Raw genomic sequence first — 27,471 nt, 5'->3', positions numbered from 1 at the left:
ATCCGTCTAAAGATAATTTCTCGATCCGCCCCAGCAAAAATTATACTGAAAACACTATTCTTTTGTTTACCCCCTACCTGGTCATTTCTAACACACTGGGGTTATTCTGGAGGTAACCAACCTATTTAAACCAGTGACGGAGGATCGAGTTTTCTTACGTGGGACCACTTCGAAATGAAAGTCAACTCTCCCAATCTGAATCGAACCGGCGCCGTTACAGATACAAGGTTGGTAGGGTCACGCCTCAACTCCCTCAGCTACAAGTTCCTATTTAAACCTAAGATGTGACAGATTCGGGCCGCCCTCTTTACGTTTAAAATGTGTGCAATTCATAAGTGGAGTCCTAAAAATAAATAAATTTTGTCCACCCAAAGCCCTTTTTTTGAAATATAAATATACGTGTAGGTTACACATGTTTTACAGTTTTATTCTACACTGGTTGATATTTTCTTATTGATCACAAAGATCATAATTCATTACTTACACAAGTTTTACAATTGTATCTTTCATAGTTTGATACTTTCATGTTGACCACAACAATCATTAATTCTCCAATGTAGAAATATTAAATCATCTAACTTCATTATTTATCTAAAATGAAGTTATTTTATTTTATATTTATCTTTTATATTTTTTATATAAAATTTATTCTCATTTGCCTTTTTTTTTCAATATATTTACTTATATTATGACAAGTCAACCTATTTCTTTTTTGGGGAATTTTAATTAAGAAGGTAAAATCCATTATGAATTCATTCCAAAATGTTGACCATTGATTCATATCTAGACAGTGATCGATACCCTGAAATTAGTAAGTTCAAATCATTTTTTTTAAACAACTTAGCACCTTACCTCAAAGTTCAGGAAACACAAAACCAAAAAAATCAGAATTAGATGGAATTGAGTTTCTCACTCACTCTGCTTACAGTTCATGCATAGCATCTTCCTGCTACATTTTTTCCAGTGTGTATAATCTGCTATAACTATACTATAAGCAAATATCCTCTGAATGAGAAATTATAATTCATTCAATCTCTGTTTGAGGTTTAAAATAGAACGCTAGAATTCTTCTGCTCAAAACCCAAAGAGTGGTACATATTGTGAAGGAATCTAATTGAAACAAAGCATAGAACACATACTTTATTCTTATAAAACAATTGTTTCAAAATTAAATTATTTTTAATTTTACATAAACAACGGTCATTTTTCTATAACTCATCCCATTAGTTATCCTCTTATATTGATTTTAATATTTTGTATGATTTTGTCACAGAAATCTTGGAAATAATTTAATAACACAGATCCAAGTCAATGCTTTTGCGATGCTTCCCAATTTGGTGCTTTTGTGAGTAGTTTTTAAAGTTTTATTTCCTTATTATAAATTATTAATTTATTAGCTTCTTTTAACTAATTTCCATTTTCTATCCAGGTATATGAAAAGAAACCAAATTGACTTTATACACGATGATGCATTTGTAAATCTAACATCATTGAGAGTATTGTAAGTTCAACCAATGATTTATAGACATATATTTATAATAATAGAATTTACAATGCATATATTTCTTGTATTTTAGGGAATTGGATGACAATCTGCTGACTCACATCCCTATTGCTCTCACAAAATTGACGAACTTGCAAGAATTGTAAGTTAAAAAACTTTTTATAAACCCACAAAACTGTCATTTTTGTTTTCTTCATTTAGTGGCTACAATTTTTAATGTATAAAAAACTAGAAATATAGTATATAAAAAACCAATGAAAAAATTCATCGTTTATTTTTAATAACTCTATTGAATGTTTTATTAATATTAATTTATCCTGATAAAATATATCTTCTATGTCTTCATTTATTAATTTTCAGGTCTTTATCAGGAAATAAAATCAAATACATTCCCAGCGGTATTTTACAGAAGTCACAGGGGCTAGCACACTTGGAGTTAAAAGGAAATCCATTAGTTGGTGTAGACCCTCATTCTTTCTCTTTTCTTCCAAAACTTCGGAAACTGTGAGTATATATCAAGCCTTGTGTTGTTTTCTCAGTGATTCATTTTTATTTCTACCTTCACATTGTCATTATATTAAAATTAATCTTATTAAAAACAGCTACACATTTAATGTTATAGAAAATGATGTAATAAGGTTGTCTGCATCTGCTTCTTCTCTGGATACTCTTCTTCTATCAAACGGGGAAAGTCTAACTCAGTGACAGTGGGAGGGCCCACTTAGCATTCAATCTTGCTTAGACGGTGGGGAAGAACTTTCTCAAGGTGGCGCCCTTCTGGGTCACCACCCACCATCCATTCTTTGTCCTCCAGTCCTCCTGCAGTATTTTCTTCCATAGGTTCAGGATCCCACCACTCATCTCTCAGAGTCCTTCCGGTAGCTCTCCCAACCCCTGTCTCTTCACTTCATATTTAACGACATCCTCCTTGAAGATAAGGTCCAGTTACATCGCTCTGGACAGCACCTACACCACCTCATGTGATACTGTAGGTCTTCGTACCCTCAGCAGAGCCAATCTCTGTATAATGGCGTCTCTTCTTCTGATCCTATGTGAGGTTTTGGCTTCACACAGGAAATTCATACCTCAGAATACTCAGAACGCACCCCCTATCATGCTTAGTTCATTTAGTAATAGCATCACACTATCCCTTAAATACAGCAGTTGAGGAATGGAATCAAATCGTCTTCTTATCCTCATACCATGGTACCTTACCTCCTCACCTAGTCTAATCCTCCTTCCTTGAATATTTAGGGTAATATTCAACATGAGATAAACATTAGTTAGCACAGAGTTGGACCAAGAACTGAACCCTGTGGACATCCTTTATGAATTCTTTCGTCAACCTCGTAGTAGTTACCCCAAAGCCGGAAGCTCCTGTTAATGAGATAACTATTTACAAGGGAGTATAGGTCACTGGGGGTGTCAAGCTCTTGCAACTGCTGAAGTACACGTGGCCACCAAACACTATCAAAGGCAGAGGATATGTCAAACAGTATCAATAAGACATATTTCTTTGTCTCGAACATACTTTGGTTCTACTTTACCACACAGGATTTCACAAAATCATTTAAGCACATGAAAAGAGAGGGACATTAGTTGTATAGTTGCTGCACCCAGTTCAATCCCTCTTGTTTTAATGGCATATTATACCATTCTTTCTTTTATTTTATCTTCATACTGGATTATAGTATTAGACGATACATGACTTCTCTCATCCCTTTTTCACAATCCTTCATGACCTCTGCTTGTATTCTATCCATACCAAGACAATATTATGTAGTTTGTTATAGCTAGTACCAAATTATCTTCACTATAGGATCGCAAATCCTGAAACTTTACACTATGCTTGCTGGTTTGGATCTCTGTATATATAGCATCCTTTTTTAACCTTGCATTGAAAGTATTTGGCCCAGCTTTTTATGGTATTGTCCTTCTGATTAAGAGGCTCACTGAGTCCTCCCAGATCAGTACATATAAAATAGATATATTTGTCACAAAATCAAATACTTTGCTAGTTGTTCTTTGTCCCATTGGTTTTCCTACACTATTTGAAAGAAAGGTCTTGTATCATTTGATTTATTAAGAAAAAATATTCAAATATTCAAGTAAAACATAGTATATAATCAGGTTGTTTTATTTGAAATAATCTAGATAAAGTCCAGTGATTCTATTGCTAGTCCCTAGAACATTTGGCAGTGTTTATCATTGTCATGTTTAACAAACACTGGTATCAAAAGATCTTCAGCATATGATCACAACTCTATTGTGTATGAGGAGTAAAAGAAACCGAGTACAAATATTGTTGAAATCTTTGATGATCCTCCAATGGCAACACTGTATGGTTGATCAAATATATTCTGTGATTTAACGAGGAAGGAGTGTGCTCCTATCTTGTGGATTCAGGTTTGAATTGGACTAAGTTCGATAATAATTTATTCTGTTAATGAGTCTCATGGGTTGACCCTGTGAATTTGAGTCCTCTTAGGGCTCAGCCAGTCTCTATCATGTTAGTACCCTTAATTGGAAGAAAAACCTGTTGGTTAAGTGTGTCAAGACCACTATCATCTCGTTGCACAACTGTTGATCTAGAAAAAGTACTTCCTTACGAAGTTCCTTCATGTTTTGTAGTAGAACAAGAATTTCATCTAATTATAAACATTTAAATATAACCGACAGTATTGTTTTTGATCCTACTGCAATTATAAATCACCATATTTATTGTATTTTAAAGGCTGTTTATTTTTTATATGAGGTCATTGTTGTTAAATGCTTTAAGTAAGTGTTTAATTCAAGAATAATTTTTATATACTGTCAAATAAAAACTTTTAAAATTAATCACTCTGATGCTTTTCCTATTGTTCATAGTGTTCTATCTGATGCACGAGAATTGAAGGAATTTCCAAGTTTAAATGGGACTTCAGCATTGGAAATATTAAGAATTGATAGAGCTAGTATACGTTATGTTCCAGAAACTCTGTGTAAAACATGTCCTAGAATTAAAAGCTTGTAAGTAATCACCAATTTCTTGTATTAAATAGAACTATTATATTTTTTCTAATCATTGCCATTGTAAGTGATTATTATTATCAATACTTACAAATTATTCGAATTTTATATTAATCACAAACATACATATTGGATAAAAAAAAAAATGAACAGTTTTATTTCCTTTTAAAAAATATATTCAATAAACATTATATATTTATCAGGCAAATGTATATAAAGTTTGAGCAATATATTTACTCTACTGGGACTTTTAACCCAGAATGAAATTAGTTTTTGGATAATTTCCATAATTCAGCTCAAACCTGTAACAATATTTAATTTATTGATGGTTTTATATTTTCATATAGGAGAGAAAATATTAAATCTATACTTTATATTTTCAGAGATATGAAGCTGAATGAGCTGACACATGTTCCTAATCTATCTGGTTGCAAAGACTTAAGAATTTTGTAAGTACTTCTTATTGATAAACATGATTATTTCATATTGCCAATAGTGGAATTTTCACTGCTAAGAAAACATGTATAGAAATAAAATTATTTAATAAAATTAACAATACCCATCAATGGTACCCGACTCGGAGAGTACCATGGTTGATTTAGGGCCAATGTATTAACCATTGACCCAATTTTCTACCTTAGGCAGATAATGGAAAAAAATTAATGAATTTGTTAACCACAAATGGCCACTCTTTATTGGCTACAAATCTACAAAGGACCCAGTCATCAGGGGAAAGGGGAAGGGATTATACCATGTAATGAGAGAAATGGACATCCCAGCTAAGCTAATTGAACTCATATCACAATGTGTGCAATTAAAGACATGATTGGGAAGTTGAAGGTCTGCGAAAAAACTGGAGATTCATTCTCAGTGTGCTCAGAACTAAGACAGGGAGATTCTCAAAAATAAGGATCCTCACCTTGAGGAAGAAGCCAGTCAATCTGTAAAAGCCCTACGTAATTGGGAGCTACAGATTTACTTTTATCGAAAGTTTTAATTATTTTGGATCAATGATTAGTGATTCCTTGGACGAGGAAGAAGAAATAAAATTCAGGACAATAGCAGAAAATCGATATTATTTCAGTCTATATTAACATTTTAGAAGTAGGCTACTCAGTCACACGACCAAGCTCAGATTTTATAAAGCTCTCATCTGACCCATCTTGATATATGCATCAGAAATGTGGACATTCCGTAAAGTATCAGCTGAATGTATTGACGGGTCAAAAGAAATATTTGAATATGTATTTATGGACTGGTAGAAGTTAATGGTTCGTTTTGACTCAGAAAAAACTAGAGCTCCTTGTTTTTTCTGAGTCAAAACGAGCCATTCTGGTATATGTTTTATAACAATCTGTGGGTATTGCAAAGAGTTGTATCTGTAAGAATGCAAAGAATTAGATGGCTGGGCCAGGTAACCAGGATGGTTGAGAAGAGGATGGTCAGAAGATTGTTTTTTACAAACTCAGATCAAGTAAGATCTCGAGGAAGACAGAAGGGAAGATGGAAGGACAACATTTCCAAGGATCTTAAGAGAACAGGACTCTTAATCAGGCAAGCTGTCAATTGGGAGGATTGGGGGAGAGTAGTTGAGCTAGCCAATGACTGCTTTATGGTGAATTAACAATACAATATAAAACTTTTAATTCAGCCAATTTAATATCTTCCAATAATATAAGGATTAGAATTAAAATAAAACAACTGTTATTTGGGAGGATTTCCCTTAAGAATAATATTAATTTATTTAAAAATTCAAAATTTTTATATTTTGCAAAGAAAAGTGGAAACATTAACGAAAATGTACACTCATAAAGAAGGGCTGTACAAAAAGATAAACAATGCAACCTTATTGCTAGGTAACCTTACAGATCGCAGTGGTACCAATAAAACTAAATGAAAGTAGGAAACTACTCTACTACAATCCTTTCCCCTTGTCTATCTTTTATTTAATTTGACAAAGATGAAAACAGTCCAAGTTTCTTAATTAAATATTCAAGCCTACCTCTTGGTAGGGTCTTGTCATAATATCCACAACCTATTTCTCTGTGGGAATGTACTGTACTTTGAGAACACCATCCAAAATGTTTTCTCTTATGAAAAAGAATTTTACTTGTATATGCTTTGTGTGACAATGGTTCTCTGGATTGTGGCACAGACGAATAGTTGCTTGTTTGTCAATTTTAATTGTAGACTTGTTGGGGGCAGCCCATTTATTCAAATAGTCTAGACAGCCAGATAATTTCTTTTACTGCTTCATTTGCTGCAACTAACTCCACCTCAGTTGTCGAAGTTGTCATTTGTTGATGCTGACTCAGCCATGACACTGCCCCTCCTGCATACTGCACAACTCCAGAAGTTTAATGTCCTATTTTGTTGCATCCACCAGAGTCTGCATCACTATAACATTTGAGTTCACGACTTCTCTTCACCATGTATCGTATTCCCAAACTGGATGAACCAGCGATGTAGCAAAATACTCTCTTCAGTCATATTATATCCTGATTACAAGGACAGTCCAGGATTCTTGAGAGAATACTAATGCTGTACGCAAGATCTGGTCTGGTGCATACCATCAGGTTCATCAAAGCTCCAACAGCTTATCTATACGGGAAACTACTGTTCCTGTCTTGTTCTGAATCGTGTTCATCTAACTTTGTCATGGGAGTGGAGACAGGTTTACAATCTTGAAAGTTAAAAGCCTGTAATAACTTCTTGACATATACTTGCTGACAAATTTGTGTAGAATTTTCTTGACGCTCAATTTCCATACCAAGAAAATATATAGCTGGTTTAACTGTGATCTTAAACCCCTCTAATTCTTTTATAAACAATTCAGCATTTTCTTTGCTATTTGCCATTACTAATCCATCATCAACAAATAATTTGTGTTTTAGGCTCTCTGTAATGTGCAAACAGGGATCAGCTTCAGTTTTTCTGAATTATAAAGCTTTAAGACACGTGTTAAATCTTTTGTTCCAATATTGAGGAGCTCTCTTTAAACCATATAAACTTTCAGCAGTTTACAGACCTTTTTTGTTCCATCTGTGTAGCCCTCAGGTTGTTCCATATAGATGTCTTCATCTAGGTGACCATATAAAAATACAGTTGAAACGTTGAACTGAATCAAATATATATTTTCTGCAGCTGCAATGCTTAACATGGCTCATATCGTGCCATATTTTGCTACTGGACTGAAAGTCTCATTAAAATCCACACCATACTTCTAGCTGAAACCTCTCACTACAAGTCTGGCCTTATATTTGTCTATTGAACCATAAGGGTTAGACTCAATTCTATACACCCATTCAGACGAGATGGCCTTAGAACCTTTGGGTAGACTAGTGAGTTCCCATGTGCGATTCTCTTTTAATGATCTCATTTCACTGTCCATAGCTTGCTGCCAATTATTCTTATCACTACCTCTCAGAGCTTCTTCATAGCTGTCTGGTATTGTGACTCGAAGAATGAATTCTTCACCAAACAACACATAATCTCCCAGATGTGCTGGTTTTGATTGCTTTAAGCGGTCTCTCATATTTTGTGAAAAGGGTGAGTCGGTTCTCTGATTCGTCGACTGATTCATCTTCATCTTCAGACTCTTCTTCTTTTTCAGAACCTCTTGTCTCATCAAACACCTCTTGGTCTTTTTATTTTTCACAATCACAGTGTCTTTTATTGGCAACTTAACAAACTCAAACTTCCTCAATTTCTCTTGAAATAGAACATCCCTACTTAGAATGACTTTGTTCTCTTCTTTCACCCATATACCGTATCACTCATCTCCATCGTAGCCTATCAGTTATCCTTTTATGGACTTCTTATCCATTTTCTTGCGTCTCTAATTAGGAATATGGACATAGCATGCAGAACCAATCACTCTCAAGTGCTTTATTCTAGGTTTCTTGCCTATCCATAGCTCATAGGGGCTCACACCTTCTACAGACGACTCTCCTGTCCCGTTTAGGATGTAAATTGCAGTTGCTACAAAATCTGCCCACATAGCTTCTGGAAAAGGTAAATGTTCTTACCATTTCGACAGTTGTCCGAAATTCCCTTTCACAAATGGTATTTTGCTGGGGTGTGTAAGGGGCTGTCAACCTCTGTGTGACTCTCGCTGCATTTAAAATCTCTCTGATTTCATTGTTATCCATTTCACCACCATTCTTACTAATCATTTCTTATATTGGACGACCCATTACTTTTGCATGCTGAAGATCCTTTTTCAATATTTCTTTAACTTCTGATTTATCTGACATAAGATAGCTGCAACAAAACTTTGTACACCTGTCCTTGAAAACAACTAAGTACCTTTTCTCTGAAAACGACTGTAGAAATGGTCCGCATACATCTGCTGACAGTAACTGTCCTGGTTTTGTTGATTTTTGTCTATGTCCAATTGGAATTTTATGTGCCTTTCTATAAACACGGCTCACAAAATTTCTCGTTTGCTTTAGCAACTTTTATGTTCAATTCTTTGAGCATTTTAGCTTGGACATGCCGCTTATCTTGATGACCCCACCTTGGGTGGTACAGCTGCAACAAATCATAAACAATATTCACTTCAGGATTTGGTTTTACTGGTTCAATTCTTGCTTTGTAAAGAGTGCCCCATGTTCCCTTGTTCCATACAGCATAAACTTTCCCTGATTTGAAAGTCAGCACTGTGTAGCTGTTGATTCAAATCCCAAAAATCACTTCTCACAAAGAAGCATTAAACCAATTTATCTCTCATAATAATGTTTTATAGAGTAACACGTTTAATATCGTTTTAGGGCCATATTTTACTGAATGTGTCATGATTCCTTAAATGTATGTTTATATTTCTTTTCTTTATTTTTACAGGGACTTAGCTGGAAATAAAATTAGTTCTTTGGAAGGGCGTCTGTTTCAAGGTTTAAGTCAAATGCATGATTTGTTATTATCCAAAAATGAAATCACTAAAATTCCAAAAGATGCTTTTTATGGTCTTTCAAAATTACAAGTACTGTAAGTATTTATGTACCCATACTGCTGGTAATTTTATTTCTGATAACCTGTTATGATATACAAAATTATTTGTTTTTATTTAAAATTCAGTAAGCAGAATTTTCCTAATTTTTGATAAGCACCTATTCTTACTTTAGTTTTAATATTTTTTTTTTAATTGCGCATTATATGAAATGATACCAGAGATAAAAATACAAGATATTCCAAAATATTTTTAAAATATGTCATAAGTGAAAATTCAATTATGATTTTATTTTAAGTCATTTCACATAATGTTTTATTAACTAGGCATAGCAAGCCTTACAGAGCTAACTAATAAGCTATAGAATCTATAGTAAGCCCTCATAGTCATAAAAAAAGTGAAGAAATAAAGAGAACATCGCTTTACTACATAAGATATTAGGACTTTATTCAGCATCATTATCTCACAGATTTATCTATTTTTGAGATTACATGATTTTAATGAACTATTGCAATTATCACTCATTATTTTTATTAAATTTCTAAACATTTATTGGTAAGTCATATATTTAATTAGTTTTTAATTATTTTTAGGGATTTGGAAAGCAATTTTATTAGCGATGTTCATGAAGATGCATTTATGTATATCAATCAATTGGAAGATTTGTAAGTATTATGATTGTATTGATGTTATACAGATAATTTCATTATTTTGATACATTTTATTTTTTTCAGAAATCTTGGAAATAATATATTTCCTATTCTGCCAACTGAAGGATTAGATCGTTTATTACACCTAAAAACTTTCAATAATCCATACTTGAGAATATTTCCTCCACCAGACAAATTTCCAAGAGTTCAGACATTGGTACTGGCATATGCTTACCATTGTTGTGCATTTCTCTCATTGATTCCTGTAGACCCTCCTCCCAAAAATCCTGTTCATGAATCAGTATTATTTCCAACAGATACTGAATTTGATATGAGTTTATGGAATTCAAGCTTGACGGACATTTGGCCACAACTGCGTAAGTTATGAGATATTTTATTAATGCTATATAATATTAAGTTTTATACATATATAAATTTGATAAGATGCTGTGGGAGGATTCCATTGAAGAATGGAATGAACGGTGGCAGGAAAGCCAGAAGGGCGCTACTCTGAGGAAGTTCTTACCTACCGTCCATTCAAGACTGAGAGCGAGGTGGGTGCTCCCAGATTATTGGGTCTCGCAGACCCTAACAGGACATGGTGGGTTCTGGGGAAAGCTGCAAAGTTTTGGGAAGAACATAGACCCCCGGTGCCCTACAACATGTGGAGTCCCTGAAACTGCGGAGCATTTAGTGTTGGATTGCACTGCCATGGAAGGACACCGCGCCAGGTTGTTAAGGAAAACTGGAATATTCGCCCTCGCCGAGTCGGACTTCCCTCGTCTGATGGAGGAGGAGAATTATCTCTTCTTCAGGGAATTCATCTACAGGTGGAAGGAGGTGGTCGGCCCAACTCACTTAACGTTAGGAAGGGCTCGACCACCCAGAATCAGCAAGCCACCGTGACAAGAAGATGTAGGTGAAGGAGCAGACGCAGAATGAAGACCAGAAGGGCTGGGCCAGGACGAATGGATGCAGAGGATAAGGTGTAGCCCATCTAAAAGGTGTCACCTAGGCAGCAAAAGATAATAAAGATAATTATTGGTGGCAGTGGCATGCGTAAGTCTAATGCATGACCCCACTGCTGCTAAACCCCATATGCCAGAAATGGCGAGGAAGGGGGAATTAAAAAAAATATATAAATTTGATAAAATCTTCTTTCCAAATTAAATAGGAAGATTGTCAGGATATGTTCTGAGAATGGGTACAAATCTCCAAATTTTTGACATACTGTAAAATTCTATAATAAAGGAGATAATGTAACATCATTTAACTATTATAACATCAGTATTAAGTCATAGATAATAGAATAAAGTGCATTATATATAATAAATAATTGGTATTGGTATCTTGTAAATATTATTCTTCTAAAGAAAGAAGAATTTTAATTAAAATCTGTTAATGTTCTTTATTAATAATTATAGTAATTTTAATAATTTAAGACACTTCAATCATATTTATGAATCAATAAATTATTTTCTTCTTATTAGTATCTAACATTTTATTTTATAATTCAATCAGTATCAGTATTTTATGAAATTCAAGAGTATAATTGCTCATAGGATATGAATTTGTTACACATGCAATTAACTGATGAACTAGCTTTATTTCCAACTTTTACTGATTCCACTAATGATGCAAAAAAAATTGTAACAGTGAGCAAGCACGTAGTTCCGCGGTAACCCGACAGGGGCCACCACTACAAGCGTCTAAGAAGCTGTACAATTGTATATAAGTTTATTATTATATAAATACGATCTCTTGTATAAAATGTATATATGTTAATATGTAAAATGTAAAAATGTTAATTATTAAATAAAAAGAGATCGAGCAATAAGATTCTACGGAACTATCTCAAGTAGAGTTAAAAGAGTGAATTCTCAGTGATAATCGATCACAAGAGGCCTTCAATTGTCACCGGGATTGATCCACCAGATCAAGCCTTCTCCGGGTCTAGTCATAGCACTTGTGGCTTACACTCTACTCGAGATAGAGAAGTTTATTGCTAATCTATTCTCTCAAGAGTTGGTTTTTATTATGCTCACCATAGACTATGGCCTATCTCCTCTCCCTTACTCCAGCAATCTTAGTCCGTCGGCTTCATCTCCGCAACTAAGATTGTAACCTACTTCCTAACGGTTACACTGGTCCGTCCGCTTCATCTCGGCAACCAGTGTAATTTCCCGTCTCTCCCCGGCTCTAGTCCGTCCGCTTCATCTCGGCAACTAGAGCTGCACCTAGCCTTATCAGCTTACTGGTCCGTCCGCTTCATCTCGGCAACTAGTAAGCTGGCTCCTATCATGACAGTTCTGGTCTGTCCGCTTCATCTCGGCAACTAGAACTGTTACTCTGCCTCAGACTCTCTCACCTAGAACTCCTCTACCTAGTCAGTGTCCAGGGCTCATCCCCTGGCACGGCCTTCCTTTCAAACCTTTTATGAATACGCCTTGTAGTGGGCCTTCTGTAAAGAGATATCAGGCTGGAGAAATCGCCTAAGACCAGACAACCCCGACAAAATAATTATTTTCATTTTCTTGAGTCAAGGAGAATTTTCATACTAAGATGTGTTTATTTAATAATATAATCAACTAAATATTTTTTCTGAGGTACAGATAGGTTTTGTTACTATAGAACCAATTTATCAAACACGTTTCCCCTGTTCTTAATAATTGCTATTCTAACTCTACCATTGGTGCTTAACAACAAATAATTGTTACACTGATAACGAAATATGTATAAAAGATACACATTAAAATAAATGTATGGGGAGATGAAAAATATATAATTTGGATGTATCTTATTAGAAAAAAGAGTGGATAGACTAAAATAAAAAAAATAATCTCCCAAGGATAGAAGAATACTGAAAAATATTGGTAAGGCAATGTATAAAACAGAATAAAGAATTGTTCCAATGACAAAAGAAATTTATTTCATCGATACAAGTAATTAAAAATTATAATCCCTCTACCTATCCTGACAATCCTGCACAGAGAAGGTTGGAAGAGGGGTAATTCAAAATTAAAAGAGTTTTGAAGATGACCAGTTTCTCCAAGTAAATTCTGAACTTTTGTGGTATCTCTCTCCTGCGCAGCTTCCACTTGCTTTTATACAAGTGATACATTGGTATCTTATGGATCCCTATTTTGTGTAACATGGGAGGAATGTAACTATTGTGTACATCTATGGTTGAATATATGAGCAAGGAAACGTATGTTTTTATTTTTGTACATCGTTTAAAGGGAAACACCTAATCATTATAGTAATAGTAACTGATGAAAATGATTTTTTTTTTTTTTGGAAATTCTGTATTGATGGTTCCATCCCTAGAAATGTATGCTAATTTCTTTATAATCAATCGTTTCTAAATGTTTCAGCTTACTAAAATATTATTTTATCGCATTGATTGGCTTTTTTAATAATGATTTAATCTTGTATAATAATAATACTTTTTTTATGGCTTTAGATTAAAACTATTTTACCGTATTTTAGTTAAATATAGTTCTTGAACTACTTCTGAATTCATAAAACTAGTATATTTTTTTTTTATTACACAGAAAATTTAAGCAAAAAGTTTGGTACTCAAATAAACCAGCTCTGGGATAATTTTGGAACAGACTTTACTTATCCTGGAAACCTTCCTTCATATGTAGAAGAATATTTTGAGGAGCAGGAATCAAATAAGCAAACAGACAGCCCACCTGGAAAAATTCAGTGCCTACCTACACCTGGTAAATGTTATCAGTAATGAAAGCCATTTATTTCCTTTACTTCTTGACAATTTCAGTACTGTGTATTCTGTGTTTATACTTTAGTTCATCAATAATTCAGTATCTATTTTAGCATTTTCTACAAATTTCATTTCTATTAAAAGGTAAAACAATATTGTAAAAATCTGATTAGTAAGATATTTATTTTCTTAATTTTTCTTTTTTAGGTCCTTTTTTACCTTGTGTTGATCTGTTTGACTGGTGGACTTTGAGATGTGGAGTGTGGTTAGTATTTCTTCTTGCAATGTTGGGAAATGGAACTGTGGTGTTTGTTCTAATATTCTCTAGAAGCAAAATTGATGTTCCTCGATTCCTTGTTTGCAATCTAGCTGCAGCAGATTTTTTTATGGGTGTTTATCTAGGTACTTGATAGTTTATACTATCAACTTATAATATGTGATATATATTGTTAATTATAGAAATGTGATTTAAAAAAGCATGTATATTAATAAAACCATCATCATTTCCTTAAAGTGCTCTTAAATCCTTTAATGTATTAATTTGCACCAAGCTCACGGCACCAAATTTCATTTTTTTCCCTTTCATTTATGTTACTTAAAATTTTAAAAACCCATTTATAATATTCTTGGTTCGTTTTTTTAAAGAATTAAAGCCTTAAACATTTCTTTTTAATTAAAATAATTTTTCTTTCAGTTTTATGAGACTGCATTGATTTTAAAGCAATAATCAGTTGAATATATTGAAAAAAAATTTTTGTGGACTTAAATTTTATATATTACTAATTGCGCTGGATGATGGAAATGTTCTGTTTCAATCCCCATCCATATTTTTTTCTTTTTATTAAGGCTCTTATAGTATTATATGCAAAGGTTTACATATATAAACTTAGAAATGTAATAAAAATAATATTGTATTTTACCTTGCCTTTAATGGCAATGGAAGGTTCTAGAATGATTAGCAGATGATCCAGTGGTCACATTTAAATTTATTGTAAATGATCTGTACAAGATTTCTAACCAAAACTAGTAAATTTGAATTTAATTTTTACATTAATGACATGATATAATAATACATTTTTTATAACAACTCTTATTTGTATTAATTCATTTATCATTTATTAATTATGGCTTAAAGTGATAAATATTAACAAAAATGTGTTGAAATCAATTTTTTTTTTCAGCAATCATTATGAGTTAAAAACAAACAAAAAACAAAAACAGTAAGATTTCAATTTTAAATGAATTACATTTTGTTCAAAGCTTAGATAATTTTACCACCCAAAATCTGTACATCACAGAATTAAAATTTTTTCTAGTACTAACACAACTTTGACAAATGAGAATTAATCTTTTGGAAAATTCATTCAATTGCTATTGTTTACATCCTTGTCACTCACACAGTAGCAAAGCTCTGAGAATAAGGTTTTAATCACATTTGAATCTCTAACTGCTGTTAAAACAACTGTATTTTAATGCAATAGCTTACTTTGATCTTCATCATTCATTTATTCATGAAAAGAAGTATATGCATATATTGGTCATTGTGTAGTTACCCTTTCTCAAAAATCCTTACTTTTTTAAGCAGATGGTGCTTAAAATGATGTATCACTTTAATACTGAAGAGTTTAATAGTTTAATAATTAACAGAGGTGGTGTTCCACTATTTTCCTACTATTAACAGGAGTGTTTCTATATATGTATATAACATTTAATACATTTTCTATTTCTTTGTATCAAGAACTGAGATGAAATTCTGTTTTACATCAGAATTCAGCTTAACATGAAGATGGTCCTGTTATTTACCAATAAACAAAGATCTCAGCAGTACGAGAGTTGGGTTTTCAGAAGTTTGTTAAGCCAGATCAGCAATATATTTCATTATAGTGTTTTTATACTTCTTAATACAATTACTCAAATGTATAATGTTTTTATAAGAACCTATTTGTGCAATGTTAAATCAAAAATATATCGCTAACATTAATTGACAATATTTAAAAAAAAAATTATTCTCAACCAATTGGTATAATTTTAAAATATGCAATGTTAAATGAGAGTTAAATATAGATTTCGAAGTTTAAAAAATTCTTTTATTATTTAAAACAGATAGCTCAAATATTTATCCATTCGCAGTTCTCAAACAATACTTATTAAGGGAAAAGGGAATGGTGGATCACTAGCGCTTTCCAAACCTTCCTTTGAGGTGTTTGTGCCAAAAAAACCAATATTTGAGTGGATTGAACAAAAATTAATAATTAGCAAATCTGTACCGCCCTATATGAATACCCCTTCCATTACATCTTAATGAACTAGAATATAATAGCCTAAATGCATTGATACTCTTGAAATATACAGGTAAGAATATTATGTGAGAAATACAGATTCGTAAAATATATATCTTATTGAACTATAGATGTGGCATCTAGTTTTTCAGAAGTCTGCGTTTTAAGCTGTGTGCAAAATAAAATTGCAATTATAGAATAAAATAAATAGATAAAAAAAATAAAATTACACTTACCAACAATTAATAAATATAATATAAGTGGATTTTTAATTAATTACAAGTGCAATTTATGTCAACTAAAAAATGCTCTGATTTGTCTTAAATATTTGAAATAATTTTTAATTTAATTTATGTTATTGCTAAATTATTTATACTGTCAGTAAAATACTTATTTAGGACTAAATAATAAAAAAAAAAATTACTTTAAGAAAAATGTATTAAGTTAATTTTTAAAAATAATTAACCAATTAATAAAATAAATTATCTGGTATATAAAATACATTATAGCTTAATAAACATTTTTCTTATAAAAGATCAGTCTCATAAAATTCTTAAAAAATATTGTGGCTTAGGTTAAAATATGTAAGTAATAATTTTATAATCGTCTCAGACTGTTCGTTTTTCATTGCATGGTAGTGTAATTTCATATCACTATTTCACCATAAAATATGGCATTCCATTAATTTTCTCCTTTCTTAAACTACATAAAGTTTTAATGGTGCTTCCTTGCCATTATAGCCATTTTAGTCCAGTTTCCTTACATTTAACCATTCCTTATCCTTTTTCTTATGGAGCTATTACCTTCACCATAGAATAGAAATATTTCTTTTACCACTTCTTAGAATCTGATGTCCAAGCAATGTTTCTGATGTATTAGGATCTTCTTGTTATGCACCCAACCTGAATAATTTCTTCCCCTACTTCCTCCCTGCTTAAACTACCACTATTTGAATTCTTGTTCTAATGCTGACTGCAACACCTTTGTAGAAAATAGTAGCTAACCTATAAAAAATTGTTGAATGCCATTATTTCTTAATAATGTTTTTTTTAAATTGCCTATTATACAAGATTCTTGTATGAGCTGTTAAAAAAACAAATAAATAAAAAACTGATCCATCTAGATTTTGGAAATAATTTCAGATGTTTACAAGAAAACCTTAAAATTGTTCATTTTATTATTATTATCATTTTATTATATGAGAAGATATTCTGCGATTTTTCCTATACCTCTCACCTAAGACCATAAATCTCTATACCAGTTTACAAAAAGTCACATAAATTATTAAAATGAATTATTCAACACAAATTTGTTCCAAGAAGGATCTATGCATTTCACTGTCGTTAGTCACTAGCAGGTGTGGTTAAAGAGGTCTGAGGGAAATGTCTAATTCTATTAGAAAGGCATCATATGTCTTGAAGGATTTCTGGAAAGCTTTGACAGATATTCCTGTAAGAAATAGATAGGAAATGACAAGATATACTTGTTGACTTATTAATTTTAATTGGATAAGGGTACTATTAACAGACATCATTGAACATCAGTTAAGGTTTTGAAAGAATTTTTCAATCAAAATAAAACTTTTGGAAATCACTTCAACATCAGGAATTTTTGTTTACTTAATGTTAAGTTATATTTATAGAATATTATATTTTTTTATCTTGAAAACATCTGAAATAGTTTTTAAAATTCTAGGTAAGCTGTACTTTTTTTTACATGATTTATTTTAATTTATTGAAATTATTTTTAAAATTTACTTATATTGTTGCAGGTATGTTAGCAGTTGTTGATGCTTCTACACTCGGTGAATTTGAAATGTATGCTATTCCATGGCAGATGTCTGCAGGTTGCCAGCTGGCTGGATTTTTGGGAGTACTTAGTTCTGAGTTATCTGTTTATACATTAGCTGTCATAACACTTGAAAGAAACTACGCTATTACTCATGCTATGCATCTAAACAAAAGACTTTCTTTAAAACATGCTGGTTATATTATGCTCTGTGGATGGACTTTTGCAATCATAATGGCTATTTTACCATTGATAGGTGTTTCAGATTATCGAAAATTCGCAACATGCTTACCTTTTGAAACTAGTACATCTTGGAGTTTAACTTATGTTGTCTTTCTCATTTTTATAAATGGAGTAGCATTTCTGATACTGATGGGATGTTATTTAAAAATGTATTGTGCCATAAGGGGATCACAAGCTTGGAACTCAAATGATTCTAGAATCGCTAAACGTATGGCTTTACTTGTATTTACTGATTTTTTATGTTGGTCACCAATAGCTTTTTTTTCAATGACTGCAGCATTTGGTTGGCAATTAGTCACTTTAGAACAGGCTAAAGTATTCACAGTTTTTGTATTACCTTTGAATTCTTGTTGCAATCCATTTTTGTATGCTATATTAACAAAACAGTTCAAAAAAGATTGTGTTTTAATATGTAAAGCTATTGAAGAATCCAGAGTTACACGTGGTATAGGACGATGTAGGCACAGTTCAAACTTTAGTAATCGTCAAACTCCTGCTAATACCAATAGCTTAGTTGACCGTTCTTCAAGAGATAATCAAGTCCATCAACCTTGTAACTGTAATGTAAAACTGTTGGGTGATAGTGTAAGTTCAAAGAGAACACCAAAGGGATGGTTGATTAGCAAAGTTCATTGGATGAGAAACTGCTTAGGTAGAAATAGTAATACTAGGCACCGCACAAGATCTGATCAATACGCTTATCAGATAGCTGAAATACAGCAAAAACAACATAAACGAGCATCATCGGTTTCATCAAGTGAGAACTTCAGTTCTTCAAGATCTGATTCATGGAGACAAAACCACCACCACTGTGGACTTCCAATGAGGTTATTAGATCCAAAGAGAAGGGCATCATCATGGATAATAACAAGGAAAACTTCTCAAGATTCAAATTTATCAAGTTCAAGAAATGATTCTTCAGGATCTGCAACAACTAATAGCACCACTATGTCAAGGGTTTCTAGATCTAGTAATTCTGGAGAAGTAAGGCCAAAACCTCGATTAACAAGACAGAGTGCTATACAAGATGAATGTGATTTATTTGGATCACCTGCAAAATTAACCGTCCGTTTTCTAACTACAATCCCTTCAGCTGCTGAAACCAGTGTTCAGCATGAAGATGACAACCCTTGCTATGCAATTTTACATGCAAGCCAAGAACAGTCATCAAATACTAGTCAAAGCCCATCTCCAAATTCAGCTAAACACAATAATTCGACTTCAAAAAAGAAACAGAATTCATGAACCTAAGTTTCAGGGTAAAATTATTGTTACGTTAAATTTTAAATGCTGCTTTTACATTTTAAAAATCTTATTGAAGAAATTCTCACTATATTCCTCTTTGTACTACACTGTCTTAAATCAATCGTATTGTAGTATTTTGTTGACCAACCAGATACCCTAAGTCAGTGAATAGTAAGAAAAACATTAATTTGGGATTTAAATCATAATGAATAATAAAGATAAAAACATTTTGCACAAGCTACTGACACTAGTTTTAAATGTAACATTAAGTTCAACAAGATCTTAAAACATAGTTAAGCCACTTTTTGATGTTTCTCTTTTTAAGTCAGCTCTGAGTAAAATATATTGATTAAAATCTCTACAATCAGACTATATATATTCAAGATATATATATGTATCGCAACTCCAATATGATTTTTTTTCTTATTATGAGGTTTAATAGAAATGTATCAGTAAGGTATTGGTAGATCAAATTTTTTAATTTAAAGCTCTTATACTTAGTTCACATATATTACTTTTTAATCAATCATTAATTTATAAAAAAAATTAAAAAAATATTTTAAGAAATTAAAGAATAGCATTTACTATTTATCATTAAATTCCACTTCAAATTATAATGATATCTTATGTTTTACTAAAGAAATCCTATTATCATTATTTAAAAAAAAAAAGTATGAAATTTTACAACTACACATCTCCATAGTGAAAATCCATAGTCAGTCCTGATTGTACATTATTTTAATTTATTGGTTTTAGTAGTTTTCCCCTGTATTTTTTTTTTTCAATTCAAAAATTATATTTTTACTAAATAATGGTCATTGAGAGGAGAGAGCTTAATTATTCTATATATTTTAAAGAAAATATTTATTTGTATTTTAAGAGAAATATTTTGGACTATTTTTTTCTTTACCAATGCTCGCTATGTATACACATATTTTGATTGTTTGTGCCATTTTGATAGATTGTCAGAATAACCTATAAATTAATTAAAAGGAATGATGTATATTTTCTTACTTCAGGCCTTCAATATATCCTCATATATAGATAATAAAACTCTTCTTTTATTTTATACATAATCACTTCAATTTCTCGAGACTGGTTTCAAAATTACCCTATTTTGTCACAATTTCATTAATTTTAAACTTTTAATTTTAGATCAACTGAACACTTTCAACTATCATATAAACATACTTTTTTAAATAAACAAGTTTGTTTATATGATAATTTTAACTTGTAATTAATGACCTGGGCAGAATAGCCTGCAAAACGTTTTTAAATAATTGGATTGGACAGGATTACATACTGATTTTACTAATGTAAACATTAAAAATTAATACTACAGTTTAAATATAATATTAATAAATAAACCTAGATTTAGTGAAGTGCTACTGGGAATATTTTTTTATTTTGTTTTTTTAATCTTTGATAATTTATTTGTTTATGTATCCCTTTTTTTTATATACATATAATAATATAGACTAAATAGGATTTGGAATAAACTTAGATATATATTTTTTAAATTGATTTTAATTTTTTTTTATTTAACAAAAATGAATATTCAAATCTATCAAATTTTTGGGTTTCATGAAATTATTATATCCAGTATTTAGAATAATAACTATTAGATGAATTATTTATTTAATCTTATTGGTAGTTTGTCTAAAGAGTTTTTTGGCTCACCTGTCGTTTAAAAGGTCCTATGAGCGATTTCCTCAGATATTAATTCAAAGAACAGTTTTCAGTGTGTGAATAATTAATAATTCAGGAAAAAATAGTAGTAGCTCAGTAAACTGAATCACTTGACCTGGGGAATTTTAATTTTTGCCTCTCTCACTGGATAGTTTCACTGATATAATTTCCAAATTTATTCTCAATATTAACATAAATTAATGTTTTAAAATCAAAATTTTAAGACATTCATCATCTATAATCATCAAAATTTAATTTTTCAAAATTCATGATGAACAAATATAATTACTTTTGTGTAAGAGCTTTAAATTTTAAAGTTACATTAAATGTCATAATGCATTTAACGTGAAACTAAAAATAAGTTTCATATTTGTTGTAAAATTTAATTTTGAAACCAATCAATAATATTATACTCTTTTTTTTTTTAAGTATGAAAATGTTTTATAATTTTTTTTCATATGATATGACTGGATAGGATCTTTCAGAATGCTAAATGGGACAAAGTTACTAATTAATTTATTCATACATAATTGATATTGCATTTAAAGAAAAGTTTGTATAATATGTAAAAAATGTAAATAAATTATCAGTCATATTTTAAAAGATATTGGAGTGTACACTAAGTTCTCTCTTTATATATGTATATTTGTGTTTCATATATGTGCATGTGTCTTAATGGATATAAATGTTGACATTCATGAAGGAATAGAATTTTCACGCAAATAAAAAATTACTTATATATTTGTGTGTCTATATGTTTTGTATGTTGTAGAATTATGTATGCATGTGTTTGTGTATGTATGTATAGTGTGTGTATTTATGTATGTTGTATCAATATTTAAAGGAACCAAAGATTAATTCTTTAATGTTAAATTTTAATGTGTTGTGATCTTAGAAAATTAGATTTTAATATCAGTTGTAATTAAATAAACTCTACCTTATAGACATAAAATTTTGATTCTTAAAAAATTAAGATTAAAATATGAAAAAACAGCATATGTGGTTTATTTGTATAGTAGTCAAATATATATTTGTTTAAATACATAACTGTTACAAAAATTATATATTTGTATTTTTTTCCCTATGACCAATTTTGGAGAAAAGTTTAAATACTTACAAATTTACAAATATTACAAATATCATAAACCTTATATTTATGAATAAAACAGCAAATAAAAATGTTGTATTCTTAATGCGACTTATACAAAACATGAATGAATGCACTGATTAGTGAAAATCATTGTTTAAAATTACAGTCAATATTCTAAAAATAATTTATGGCAAAAATGATATTTATTTGACCTCCCATTTCTTTTTTAAATATCATTTATTTTCCAAAAAGAAAGTCAAAATATTATTTCTTAAAGTTAATATTGAAACCTTTATAATTTTCTTATTTTATCTTTTAATTTTTTTTGGTTAACCTATTAATCTTATGTTTCTTCAGAAATATTTTTTGGTTAAGGTCGTTTTGGAGGTTTCCACTTCTTCTTAATTTCACTTAACAGCTTCTCATTGATACGAGGCCTTAATGATACAGGGAAGTTAGATGAACTCTCTGGAAAAAAAAAAGATAAATGATTAAGCATTATTTCTCCAATTTTTTCCAGCATAAGAACTACTTCACATAAGTGGTGATAATTACTATTGGCTGCATTTATTAAATGTTCTTTTTCAGGATTCATAGGTTTGTCTTTAGATGGCATGTACATATTTTTACAATAAATTCTTGTTTGGTAGGTAATAGGTACTTCATTTAGATACTCTAAAAAATAAAAAAAATATATTATACATATATATATGATTTACCATAAGTAAATTTGAAAGGAATAATCAGGACTGTGGTCAAAAAGGAAGAAAATATAGTACTCAACTATTTATTTATATTATGCTTATGTTTCAACCAAGATCTTCATCAAGGCTGTTAGGAGGGAGTGTAAACTGAGAACGCTCAAATTAGTCATTTGATGAGTTTCTAAATTGTTCTTTTATAATTAATTTATAAGGCATTTTTGTCATTTATATTTAATTTCTTATTATATTTATATTTATATATTAAAGGGGGTAGCAGTAGCAGCATGGCAACGCACCAGTCAACCAACCCAAAGGTTGTCAGATCGAGTCCTACTCCCACCTGGGATTTTTTCAAGCATAAAATAATACAAAACTCACTCACAACCTCCCCTCGGGTATTTGTGAGGCCTGTTAGCCAATGGGTGGCACTTACTAAAAATAGGTGTGGGAGTGACGAACCAACCTTATGAAAAAACCATGTCAAGAAATGCACGATGTAATATCCTATATATTATACACGAAGACTTAGACCTCCATGGTCTGTTGCCTCCATAATAATAATATTTATTTTCAAATCTAAAATATTGCTGATTTTAATACAATGGTCATAAAATCACAATTAATTATTCATAACTAGCATTATACCTATTTTTCATTTAAAAAAAAATAGTATTACAAGTTTTTATAACTATGCAAAATTATTTTTAAAAAACAAACTTTTTTAATTTACTGCAAGATCAATGACTGACGGTATGCGATAATTAAAGGAAGATGGTCAGTCTGGGTGTGGTCAAAGAAAAAAACATAACATAATAATGTTATCTAAATTAAAAATTAAAAAACAGTTTAGTGTTTGCTATGAAAGTATTTTGCATTTTTTAAAAATTGATTGATTTGACTGAAATTTATTAAAAGAATCTAAACAAATAACAATAAAGGCAAAAAAAACAACTTATAAATCATGAAATTATTAAAATTATATATATATATATATATATATATACATATATTAGTGATATTTTACATCTATAGTAAAATCTAATCAAAAAGTTTTCATCGTTTCCATGAACAGTAAAAGGATATTGGAAGTTAGACAATAAAACAATAACATTCTGAAAAAAATAGTTAATACTAATAATATAAAGATAACATTATTATTTTAGTGTACATGGGAGAGTTTTTATGTTTTGTATTTAAATAGTTATAATTTAAGTTATAATTTTAAATTAAGAATTATTTATGATTTATTAATAATTTCTTTGAAACATAGGTTTATTAGATGTATTAATTTGCATCTTAATGTATTATATTGATAAATAACCTTTGTTTGATAAATTTTATATCATACGAACCATTCATAATTTTGAATTGTAAATTTAAATGTTTGAACAATGCTGTCTATTATAAACCACTATCAGGTAGTTGGTATTTGTTTGGTAATATATATCAACCACAAGAGCTTATAAAACTTAGGATTTTATGAAGTGAATTAAGTTTTTAAAGACTCAAAAATTAATTAACACTTATTCTTGAATGTAAAAGTGTAAAAAAGTGATAATAAAAAATACTTTAAATTGTTGGAATGGTTTGAGTAGTTCTGTTAACAGAAAATGTTCAGTTGATCACCAGCTCTTGGAATAACAGCTTGTATAGCTTAGTTGTATTTATTTATTTCTTAAATTATGATATTTACTATAAATTGAACTAAGTAACTTTACAAGTATAAGTGGACAGTGTAGTGATGAAACAGATCATAAATAGTGTTCATGATCTATAAAAATTCTTTTTATAAGGAAAAATTGAAATAATTTGTATTCATTTAATTTTTTTTAATGCTCTTGTTTTTTTCAAAATAATAAAAATTTAGTGAAGTAAAAAAATAGTGAGATGCATTTTTAATTATAATTGTTTAAAAAAAACGTAATATTAGTGAAATTGAAATATATTGAGGGCAGGCCTAATAAATAAATGCATTTTAAAATTGGTTCAATCGATTTTTTATGAGTCAACTAAATGGATTCATACATATACATACATATATTTCCATATTCAAGAATTATCTTATTGTAAGTAAATGTAATCTTCTTTTAATTAGTTTTTAAAAACAAAACATTTTAATATCTTGTTGTAGTTGTTTAAATTGTTTTGTGACAAAAAATAAGATATATTACTGGCAGAGCTTATTTGCTGTTGAAACTAGAGTACTTACCTAGTTTTTGAGTTGCAGTGACTGTCTTAGAAAGAAAAGCAGCATTCTTTAATATTGGATTATCCTTTATGTTTAGCTTTTTCAAATTCTGCAGTTTAGATATCACATTTGAAAATGAGTTCAAGTCTCTAATTTTATTACTTGATACATCTAGTATCTCAATGTTTGTTAAATATTGTAATCCACAGATGGTTCTCAATTTGTTGCCTGTAGCCTTTAATTCTAGTAAGTGGGTCTACAATAAATCATAATGTGTGTTTATATTATTTTTTAATTTTGTTATCTTTTTATAAATTTTTGTCAGGATGGCGATATTGTTGGATGGTGGTAAAAGAATATTAATAACTTTAATAAACCGTTTGGTAGTAACTTAAAATTAATATATTACAAAACAAGATAAATCCCCCCAAAAATAGTCCTAAGGATCAGGAGTAGATACTAGTTAGTAGGGAGCCTGATTCATAAGACATACACAAGGCTGTGCTCCAGGAAGGCCAAGGTCAGCTCAGTGCTTCAACTGTTACAATGTGAAGTACACATTTTAGGATTGAGACAACCCGGGAGAAATTAAAAGATTGATAAATACTTAAATCTTTGAACAAAATAATAACCAATTTAATACGATTTTTACTTAGCCAATTAATTTTCAAATTACTAAAAAGGGGTGTGATTAGATAATTTACCATTAGTTTGCTGTTATGAACCATTCCTATCCTTGTTTTAATTGTAATTTTTCTACAACGCTCATACTTTAAATATTTCTAACCAATCCAATTCCAACTCTAATAAATAATAAATTTACTTTTTATTATGTTTGTCAATGATTCCCGAATGCTCAACTTATCTTATTTTCAAACTCCTATTTTTTTAATAATCATATCCACTATAAATTAATTCATTTCGATACACAACATACTGGCTATTCTATGATCTGCTCCTTACACACATAACCCTGGTGGCCCTGCACTAGAGAAGACTGATATTGGAAACATAATTTATTATCTTTGCTCAGTTTTTATTTTACTTTGGGTTTTTTTAATGGGGCAATCTTAACTTCTAAATAACTGGTTGTTGATACAATTGATTTTATGTTTCTTTGTTTATTTATTTTTTAGGGGCTAAATGTTTTGAATTGGAAGAAAAAAGTGGGATAAATGACATTTCAGCTTTTTATGGATTCAGCTCCTCCCACAAAAAACTTTATAGACAGTTTTAACTACTCAAATCCGGTTGTTCAGAATAACAATGTTTCGGCTATTTTCATTTTGAATTTTTTCTTTTCTTTTGATGAACAAATTTTTTTAATAAAATATAAATGGGGATACGTGGCATTTCGCTTTTTTTTTTTTTTATCTAAAAGAGTCACTGAAATTCTGAGCTAAGGAGTGGTGAATTAGGTGTTAAGGATCTACAATCATCCATTTATAGCAATGAAAGATGTGAAAAGTAAGAAAAAACACTGGTTATTCAATACTGACATTAATGTTTAACTTTTTTTTTAAAGACTGTTATTCTCCTTAACCTTCTACAACTTTATTAGTTAAATATTTATTTTTCCATAATCATTGTATTTCAAATGAAACATTACACATATATTGCTACATTTCTGGCTAACTACTGCTTTTAGGCGTGGGGGGGAGGGGGATTCTTCTTTCTTATTCTCCTTAAGTGCCTTTCAGTGAGGAGGAGCCTCTAACCACTTGGTCCACACATCTTGGTCCATGGCAAACATCTCCATCTGAGCCAGCGTTTTTCCTCTTTCCAGACCTAGTCGTTGGATATGTTCCATATAGCTCCTTCTAGGTCTGCCTCGTGGTCTTCTACCAGTCGGCCTCGCCTCCATACATTTTCTTGGCGCTCTGTCTTCTCCCATTCAACAGACATGTCCATACCATCGGAGCTGTCAGTGTTCGATCACAGATTTTACTGAGGGGATCTAGAGTTCTTCTCTTATTCTTTCATTCCTATCTCTTCTAGTTTTGCCCAATGTTCTTCGCAAAAATTGCATTTCTGCAGCCGTAATCCTGCTAGGTGCTTGTCTTGGTCACCCAACTTTCACTGCCATATAATAATGTTGGGCGGTATATTGCTTTAAAGATATGAAGCTTGATATCCTTACCTACCTCCCTCTTTCTCACAATAGTATTGCATAACTGGTAGTAAATACCATTTGCTTTATTTATCCTATTTCCAATACTTCATCATTACATACTATTTGTCCATTGCCCATGTCCATTTCATCTCTGGCAATAGTCATAACCCCATGGGGGTGGGGGTTCCAGAAACCGAATTTATTTATTTTATAGATTTGTCGGGGTTGTCTGGTCTTAGGAGATTTCTCCAACCTGATATCTCTTAACAGAAGGCCCACGACATGGCGTATTCA

At 30.8% G+C, this 27,471-nt stretch overlaps 2 protein-coding genes across 3 annotated transcripts in view; one reads left to right on the top strand and one right to left on the bottom strand.

The window, feature by feature from the left end:
• Positions 1-22,078, top strand: part of rk (rickets) — a 23,697-nt gene extending 1,619 nt beyond the window's left edge. Inside the window, exons 2-13 of the mRNA XM_014435955.2 lie at positions 1,274-1,345; positions 1,430-1,501; positions 1,578-1,646; positions 1,865-2,008; positions 4,373-4,513; positions 4,897-4,962; positions 9,356-9,499; positions 10,055-10,126; positions 10,196-10,488; positions 13,666-13,839; positions 14,046-14,240; positions 17,889-22,078. Of these exons, the coding sequence (XP_014291441.2) occupies positions 1,323-1,345; positions 1,430-1,501; positions 1,578-1,646; positions 1,865-2,008; positions 4,373-4,513; positions 4,897-4,962; positions 9,356-9,499; positions 10,055-10,126; positions 10,196-10,488; positions 13,666-13,839; positions 14,046-14,240; positions 17,889-19,393 (2,898 nt within the window). The 5' untranslated portion in view covers positions 1,274-1,322 and the 3' untranslated portion in view covers positions 19,394-22,078. The remainder of the gene's footprint in view (positions 1-1,273; positions 1,346-1,429; positions 1,502-1,577; positions 1,647-1,864; positions 2,009-4,372; positions 4,514-4,896; positions 4,963-9,355; positions 9,500-10,054; positions 10,127-10,195; positions 10,489-13,665; positions 13,840-14,045; positions 14,241-17,888) is intronic.
• A 214-nt stretch (positions 22,079-22,292) lies between these two features.
• On the bottom strand, positions 22,293-25,986 carry LOC106690516 (uncharacterized). Of its 2 annotated transcripts, none has more exons than XM_014435957.2 (4): positions 25,769-25,986; positions 25,086-25,320; positions 22,728-22,847; positions 22,293-22,640 (listed from the first exon to the last, which is right to left on the bottom strand). In XM_014435957.2, exons 1-4 carry the CDS (start codon positions 25,790-25,792, stop codon positions 22,543-22,545), a joined length of 477 nt encoding a protein of 158 aa, XP_014291443.1. In that variant the 5' UTR covers positions 25,793-25,986; the 3' UTR covers positions 22,293-22,542. The 2 variants fall into 2 exon arrangements, 1 of the variants encoding a protein (XP_014291443.1); XR_001344632.2 differs by lacking the exon at positions 25,769-25,986 and adding an exon at positions 25,558-25,647 and having other exon boundaries at positions 22,294-22,640.
• Between the last annotated feature and the right edge of the window lie 1,485 nt (positions 25,987-27,471).

Source organism: Halyomorpha halys, unplaced genomic scaffold (assembly GCF_000696795.3).
Source record: "Halyomorpha halys isolate HHAL.00 unplaced genomic scaffold, Hhal_1.1 Scaffold1750.1, whole genome shotgun sequence".
In the NCBI taxonomy this organism is placed as follows: Eukaryota; Metazoa; Arthropoda; class Insecta; order Hemiptera; family Pentatomidae; genus Halyomorpha; species Halyomorpha halys.
The sequence above is the reverse complement of the archived record's forward strand: the minus strand, read 5'-3'. Positions and strand labels throughout refer to the sequence as shown.

Bases quoted from the DNA above. Each gene is read 5' to 3' on its own strand.
- LOC106690516 (XM_014435957.2), bottom strand. From the start codon at position 25,792: ATGGTTCATAACAGCAAACTAATG. The intron at 25,321-25,768 runs GTAAATTATCTA...GATTTATTGTAG, and splicing joins TTCATAACAGCAAACTAATG to ACCCACTTACTAGAATTAAA. The intron at 22,641-22,727 runs GTAATTATCACC...TTTTTTTTCCAG, and splicing joins TTTAATAAATGCAGCCAATA to AGAGTTCATCTAACTTCCCT.